The sequence below is a fragment of the Garra rufa genome, chromosome 23 (genome assembly GCF_049309525.1).
Source record: "Garra rufa chromosome 23, GarRuf1.0, whole genome shotgun sequence".
NCBI lineage: Eukaryota > Metazoa > Chordata > Actinopteri > Cypriniformes > Cyprinidae > Garra > Garra rufa.
Window position 1 is genome coordinate 38,258,593 of NC_133383.1, and position 8,426 is coordinate 38,267,018.

General features: G+C 35.0%; 1 protein-coding gene across 1 annotated transcript; it reads right to left on the minus strand.

Moving 5' to 3' along the window:
• Positions 1 to 441: 441 nt before the first annotated feature.
• LOC141299443 (placenta-specific gene 8 protein-like) lies at positions 442 to 2,687 on the minus strand. The gene is made up of 4 exons (XM_073829803.1): positions 2,632 to 2,687; positions 2,370 to 2,457; positions 2,129 to 2,253; positions 442 to 846 (listed from the first exon to the last, which is right to left on the minus strand). The coding sequence occupies exons 2-4, from the start codon at positions 2,452 to 2,454 to the stop codon at positions 742 to 744; spliced, it is 315 nt and encodes a 104-aa protein (XP_073685904.1). The 5' UTR covers positions 2,455 to 2,457; positions 2,632 to 2,687; the 3' UTR covers positions 442 to 741.
• Positions 2,688 to 8,426: the final 5,739 nt, after the last annotated feature.

Here is an 8,426-nt window from a genome sequence, read left to right on the forward strand (position 1 = left end):
ATTATGTGTATTCGACTTAAAGCGACGCTGTGCAGACCAATCGCTTTATGAATAAAAAGTACTGTGAGAGCTATAAAGAGCAGACGGCTCCTTATGCTTTCGAAATGCTCTCGCAGTACTTTGATGCCATACACTAATCAGTCTGTGCAATGCCGCTTCAAGTCGAATACATTTAAGGGAGCACACATGAGGCACATGACATACATGAGGGCAAGGGAATCACATGACAAACCAGGAAACATAACCATGGCTAAACTACAAAATAAGAGACATTAACACAATGAACATGAACCAAACCCAAAAACTAAAAACAGGCATTACAACAACATGCTCAATACCTAACACTAATGTTTTCCTCACATGGAGAAACATCATATCTCTTTAAAAAGACAAGAGGCTAAACTTTTCTTTTTATTCTGTGTTTAATGTGTTACATTGAAAGGATTTGTGAAATTTCTTGAGTAACTTTACTGGGGCATTTACAAATATACAATAAGGTCAAACTACTACATATTTACAAGGTGAAGCTCTTGGTAGTGACTACCAAGAAAATTAATGTGAACGTAACTTAACTAAGAATTTACATTGCAGTAATTCTAACTTAAAAAAAAAGACAGAAATTAAGGACTAGATAATAGCGTACTGTAGATTGACTGCAAGATAGCATTTTCCCAGTTGCCTTTAAAAAATATAGAAAACAACAATGTTCAGGGCTTATGCTCCTTGTAAGACAAAGTTTGCTCAGAATTGTCCAGTACTTTTCCTAATTTTAATGTCTCTCCTCAACTGGCAGGTTGCACAAGGGCCGCAGAACATACTGACACAATAGTCATCAAGCATGGATCCCTGGAGAGAAAAGACAAAACATACATATATTAATTTTGGGTAGATAGATAAATAAATTAATCAAATAAATAATAAAAAGTGTGTTAATTGTACTAAATGTACACTTCAAATCATAGTTTATGTAAAAAAGTTGCATGTAATATGATATTAATGAAATAAAATACCACTTAAGTGTCCTTAGAGAGACATTTTCATGTTAACAGCTTAAGTACTCTTTTATGTGCACTATATAATAATACTCAATTAATGGTGTTACTTTAATGATCATAAATCATTATTTTAATAGTTTTTGTCATGCTTTATTTTGATTTGTTGACTAAAATACTTCAATTTTCAAAAACATAAATTCAAGTACTTGTACTTGATTACATCAGTAACATTTAAAGGAAGATCCTGCAGGCAAAAATGCATTTTTTTTCATGCACCTATCAAATTTGAGATTTTGGGCTTTTTGGCTTTTCATAAAGTGTTTTTTTAGACTAGCGGAAAAAAAACATACAAAAGACACTGTTAAGTTCTTGTAGCACTTTATCAATTTGTGTCAATAGATTTCAATTACAATACATATTTTTAAAGGCCGTTTTCTCAAAATGAGTTTTTTCTCCTACACTGAGCCATAAATATCCACTTCAGTAGCACTTACACACACCAAACTTTACATGTTTATTCCTGTCTATATCCTGAAGGTTTTTAAAGAGGGATTTGTTCATATATCATTTGCTTGATTTTATAATTTTTTTTCTTCAAAAAAATGTAAAAAAATATAGTGTTTCCCATCTGTTCTAAGTTTTTTTCTGAATTATGGAGTGACAAAATGAGGTACCCAAAATGCCCTCTGTTAAAACTTTTGACTCTAATATGTCAAAAAAATTAAACAAGAATTTTGAGACTGACTTTATCCAGTCTTTAGATTTTTGTACTATTAATGCATGCAAATTAGTGCATATTTCATTAAATAATGCCTCATTTGCATATTTTAACTTAACATTTTAGAAAACTTGTAATACAAAAAATGTTTGCAATTATCAATGTGATCAATCAACTGGGTAAGTAAGGTGATAACTATTAGTTATTTTTTTACCCTGCTCACAGTGTCTCGCCTTAAAGTTAATATATTTTAAATATACTATATATAACTTCATTACAAATATATTTAAATGCATAACATGCAAGTTTCAATTGAAATGTATATTTTAGTCTAGCATAAATACTTGGCAGCACATTTAAACAATAACAATATAAGCAATTAGGAAAATACAGATAGCTAGAGATAGATACTAACTGGTATGTTGTATTTAGTTCTGTATACACTTCGCATTGGCCAGGCTGAACCGCATAAGCAGCACTCATTCATGTCGCTGGCAATCATACAGCCCAAGATAGGGGGACAGATGAAGCCCAAACAACCTAAGAAATATATAACTGGTGTTAAATTCACTTTACCATCATGGTAAAGTCACTTAGACTTTATATATTACAATGTAGTAACAATGTATTTGTTTAGTGGCATTGGAATCACTCACATATACTCATGTCATCACAGCAGTTCGTTAACTCCGTCTGAAAGTTATTGGGTGCAAATGCAGCCGGTTGAGATGTATATGCCATGATCTAGAAGTAAAGAAATGTGAGGAATCATGAATATTTATGCTAAAACTTTTTTTTTTTTTATCAAAAAGGCAAAATTGTAGTTTAAAGTCATATTTACTTCATGTTAAATTTAAGTACAGGATTCATTTATACAACAAGTTTCTCAAAAATTAGGCAAAATTTAAACATACGTACCTTTGCCTTGTTTGTCGCTGAGTCAAGAAACTTTTCTATGCATTGAAACGGGCACAGAATGTCTTTATATACAGTTGGGAAGTCATATATTCAGACACACCCTAAGAAGCTACAGAAAATCTCATAAAAACTTTATAATAAATGTTTTATTGTGGAAATGTAAATTGCATAATTGCTTCCTTTAGGTCCAAAGTTCTAAATGGTTAAAAATCCCACATTACATTTTCTGCCATACCTTCCAAATACTACATTACTGCTTACTGCAAAACTTAAAATGTAGGGATTTGGACAATCAGTGTCATATCATGTAACTATCATTGAAGATAAGCAAAAAGTTTTTTTTTTTTTTTGATTACATGATAATTGAAATATACAGTACACACATCACATGCCCCTGTGATGCTTGATTACTAGATTCAACCTGGCCCAGATTTTACTGGATTTTACTGGATCAGTGAATGTTTAAAGTGGCCTAGGACCTACATACATTGCAGATATGCTCACTGAATATAAACCTAACAGACAACTCAGATCACTAGGATCGAGTCAGTTAGTAATATCAAGGGTTCACACAAAACAAGGGGAATCCGCTTTTAGCTATTATGCCGCCCGCAGTTGGAATCAGCTTCCAGAAGAGATCAGATGTGCTAATACATTAGCCACATTTAAATGCAGACTCAAAACTCACCTGTTCAGTTGTGCATTTATTGAATGAGCACTGTGCTATGTCCGAACAGTTTGCATTATTTTATGTATAATCATTTTACTGTATTAATTAATTTGAAATCATTTTCTTTTTTTTTTTTTTTCTTTTTTTTTAAATCATCTTAAATGTTCTTAATTTTGTTTTTATTGTTGTGATTATTATTTAAAATTTTTATGCTATTGTGATTTTAATTCCTTTTTATGTACAGCACTTTGAATTACCATTGTGTATGAAATGTGCTATATAAATAAACTTGCCTTGCCTTGCCTTGCCTTGCCTTGCCTTAAAGGGTTACGAAACCCCAGACAACTTTTTCAGAGATTTTAGCAGAAGTGTTTGTGTTGCACATCATAGAAAGCAACGTTGGCATCTGTTAATATTAATTGTTAGAGATAACTGGTTAATTTTGAGCTTTTTTGCGCTATTTTCATCTTCCGGGTTTAAAATCTACATTGTGCTGTCGTCACCGTTTGTGACGCGGCGATGGACTATAGTACATCGATGATGCGTCGATGTCTCATTAATATTCATGACGCTGCGTGTTCTTATCCTATGAGAAGTCGATTCGCTTAATTATTCATGACAGCGTGTGCTGATTTGCTGTGGCAGGCGCTTCAGACTATGAGATTGCATACATTAACTGAGAGGAACGTTCATGGATGAAAGAGAGCGTATGAGTTCGGCACACGCGATTCATTCATAAAGTAAGTGTAAGCGGTTTTTCCTTGATGCAACCCATCAAAAGGCTTATATAAACGCGGCATAATAAGCCTTAACATTTATTAGTGGTTCAACAGTGTGTTCATATATATGTTTTCGATGCATAGTGCAAAAGGATGTGCATTTATTTGTGTTTTAAATTCGTGGGGAGCGAAATGAAACTGTCTGAACCCGAAGTTGTCTGTGTTGTCTGTGTAGCTAGCTCTTTTTAGAGCTAGCTATTCTGTTGCATGTTCCTTTAAATGCTAATGAGCTCTGCTCGCCCCGCCCCTCTCTGCCGTGGGATGATGAGCCGTAATGTTTACTTTAGCTGTGTTTAGCTTCGAAACTTGCTAACTAGCACATTATTAATAAAGGTAATTTGTAAAGATGCATAAAAAACCCTTATACTCACTTCTGCTGTGGGTGGAGCTGTGTCACGAATGATTCGCAGGAACATAGATCAGTCCCTCCAGAAAAACGCGATTATGCGATCGCATGATTCCATGCATAATCAGCCAAAGTCCGCATATTTATGCGGGGGACGCATTTTTTCAAATACGCCGCACTTTCGCCGCATAAATTGCAGATTTCCGCGCGCAAAATATGCGGGCTTGCATGATTTCATAATCCCATTTCCGTTTGGGTCTTTGTCTTCGTTCTTTCGAGTATACTATTGTGGTCTCGCGTTGCCGCGACGTTCTGTCTTGCCTCACTTCATTTTCGCCTGCCTGACCAGTCCACATCAAGTGAACTGGACATCGAGAGATTGTGAGACCCGAATATTAATCCGTGTGGCCGTTTGGCCATCCCCGCACTGTTTCAACTGGAGGACTGTGTTTGTGGGGTTCGTATGGTACCATTAGATTGTTGTGTGGATGAAATTATAAGTTGATGTGAGTGGTTTGAATGTTGTCTGTTTGTTTATTGTTGGAAGCGTGTGCGAGTGTGTATATGTACGAGTGTGTGAGCGTGAGAAATCGGTACTAAGGGTTGTGAGTTTGCGTGATTTTATGGAGTAAATTTTGTTGTGTGTATATTGTTGATGGACCAGGTGTAATGTGATTGCATCTGTTATTTTGTTGCTTTTCTATTTTTGTTGATCAATTTTTCTTTTTTTTGTGTTTATTGATTTGATTTGATTTATGGTCATTTGATTTATTTATTTATTTTTTTTCGTGTTTAGTTGATTTTGACTTATGACTATTTGATTGTATTATTTTGTGTGTGTGTGTGTGTGTGTGTGTGTGTGTGTGTGTGTGTGTGTGTGTGTGTGTGTGTGTTTATTGATTTGTGTCAATTTGATGTTGATTTTGTTAATTTTGTTGGACGGGCTAAGGAGTGCTGACCACTCTAGGTCCATGTTAATGGGTACCCTTGTTCACTGAGTGATTTTGTTCTTCTGATTTTTACACGTGTCATCTGAATACACGTGTTTTTGTGGTGAAATGAGTACATTAGTGTACGTTTGAAGTGCGTAGTGAAGTGGAATTGGGGTAGGTTGGTTATTTCTCCTTGCCATCTGATGTGTTACTTTTGATTTGTCTAATTTGTTAATTTTTTTGTTTTGATTTGGAAGCCATATTAACCCCTTGTGTCCTAAATTGTGTCTGTGTGTTTAGCTTTTATCCCAGTAATAATAAAATATTGTATCTTTTTTTCTATATTCACGTCTCTGCTCTATTCTTGTGGGAACAGACCTGGGTGTCTTTGACCATTATTTCCCTGGGAGAGATTCTCAGGGTGGAGTAGTCGATGTTATAATTATAATTGAGTCCAGAATAACGAAATTCACCCCTTACGGTGCTACATCTGGCAATAAGTGTGTTGGGGGAATCACTTTTTTCTCTCTTTTTCACCAAACCGCAGTTTTTGCAAGTTCCCGCAGTTTTTGCAAGTTCCCGCAATTTCATCGCATAAAATTGCATAAATATCCCGCATATTCAATCGCATTTTTTAAGAAAACGTGCCGCATAATCAAGGATTTTTGCCCGCAACAATCACAAAAAAACGCCGCGTTTTTCTGGAGGGACTGATAGATGCATATGTAGATTGGGATCGGCGCTTTCCTTTCAAAAAAGGAAAGTAACATTATCCTCTGCATCTTCAGTGGCTCAGATGTCGGGAGTAAATGATGACTGCTTTGTTCATTATTACATCCAACAACAGAACACCTCAATTGGAGACATTCTTGTCTTCCCCTGCTCTTGAGTCACAAAATGGAGTCAGACTCTGTGAAGGCGGGTCTAAGGTAAGGTGCTCATGTCAATCAACTATCGTGGGAGCAGCCTCTGTTGGTGTGCCGTCACACCGACAAGAAGCTGAGAATGACCTGATTTTAAAAAGGGGATATTACTTTTAAAGATTAAACAAATAATACTGGTTGGATTTTTATCATTGTTTGCATCCAATGACCCCTTTAAAACATTTTGTGTATCTCAGCACTGTAAAATCTGATTATTGCTGGCAGCATTCCACATTCAGTAAGACAAAAGCAACGATCATCATGTTATCTGATTATCTGATTAAATGTTTAAAGGCTAAAACAACACTACTAAACAGCACAGGCTACTGTATTAAATATGCCAGCACTGACCATCATGAGGCTATTCTAACTAACATTTTTTGTGTCATTGCTGCTAATAAACATGAAGATGACATAAATACAGAAGATAAAGGGTCAATGGCATTTAAGTGTAACTATTTTCAGGCTCAGATTAGAGATTTGGATCTTTCCCCTTTATAAATGGTTCTTCAAACCACTAGAATAGTTTCTTCAAGCATTCGGCCTCTATAAATCATTCCTTTTTGAGAACCCACTCTCCTCTGATTGGTCACATGGCCCATTCTGTTGTGATTGGTCTACTGCTTACAAAGTACAGTGCGATAACAACATACCCATTACAATATCTAAATTACAGCTTCTGAGGCTTCAACAGCACAACAAACACATTGATATGAACAGTAATGTAGTAAAAACTAACATAAACAAAAATAGTACACTCGTAAGCCAAGCATTACAGAGAAATACTGATATAACAACATTAGAGTTTGTAAATCAAAATCTTGCTCCACACTTTATAATTACTCAAGATGGTAAGAACGACAGACAATCTGCATTAATAGAGAGCAAGTTATAAACTTGAGTGGAAATAGGGAACAAATAATTTTAGGAATTCCATGGAAGCACAGTATCTCTAGTGCAGAGGTGTGAAAGCCAGTTCCTGGAGGGCCACTAGATGTCCTGCAGAGTTTACCTACAACCATAATTAAACATACCTGAACCAGCTAATCAAGGACTTACTAGAAACTTTCAGGCAAGTGCTTTAGACAACCCAAGCTCAGTGCTTGTGGTGAAGTTTCTGCAACACCTTATTGCATGTTTGTGACAGTTTTAAGGTAAAATGTTCTGTGAGTGGTCCTAAATCACACGTTCAACACGTGGCCATAGTTATGGCTTCATTACTTTGACACAGTCACATATTGCTGTGTGTTTATTACCTTGTTTCAGTAGTTCAGAATGAATTTGTGAGAGAGTGTTGCCAAAAATGTTTTGGAAAATAACACCAAACCCATACATATGACACTGTATATGTGACACTAACGTTCAAAAGTATCAGCTTTCAAATCTTGCAGCATGTTTAAACTGTTTTAATATCATATTAAACATATAATATTATGCAAGCAATTGTGTGAAAATAAAGATGCTTTAAAAGGTTCATCACAGTGGTGCCATAGGCATAGAAGAACCATTTTTGGTTCTACAAAGAACCTCTCATTCTTACCTTTTTATAATCTGAAGAACCTTCTTTTGCAACAAAGAACCTTTTGTGAAACAGAAAGGTTCTTCAGATGTTAAAGGTTCTTTATAGAACTGTTTAGACTAAGGTTCTTCTTCTATGGCATTGTGAAGCACCTTTATTTTTAAGAGTGTACCTTGTGTGAAAAGGAATAAGTTTTGCAGAAATGTAGCACAAGTTAAGGACTTTCACCTAAACATCTAATTGTCAGGGAAGACTGTTGAATAGATATTATGTTAATTGAAGGGGGTTTGCCAGCTGACCAATCTGAAGGATTTGTGAAGGTATATATAGGGTAAAGTGGCGGAAAATGCTTTCTGACTGTGCAATTTTTCTTTTTCTGTGAAACAAAAATTGTCTACAATATCCCAATTTTCAGTCACAATAACATAAAATATAAACCAAGTATGAAAAACCTCCAAGGCTATATTATTAGATTTTAACAAAAAATACATTTGTACCAAATTTGCTTCAAAAAGCCATTTTCTTTATACATTTACAGCAAAATCAAAGTACAAGCAGTTTTAGTATAAAAGTAAAAAGAAAAGCTAAAATAACAGTCCATGAATATAAATATTTGTTAACGAACC

Coding starts and splice junctions, on each gene's coding strand:
- LOC141299443 (XM_073829803.1), bottom strand. CDS start 2,454: ATGGCATATACATCTCAACCGGCTGCATTTGCACCCAATAACTTTCAG. Junction 2,254..2,369: donor CTGTGATGACATGAGTATAT/GTGAGTGATTCC, acceptor TATATTTCTTAG/GTTGTTTGGGCTTCATCTGT. Junction 847..2,128: donor GAACTAAATACAACATACCA/GTTAGTATCTAT, acceptor TTTTCTCTCCAG/GGATCCATGCTTGATGACTA.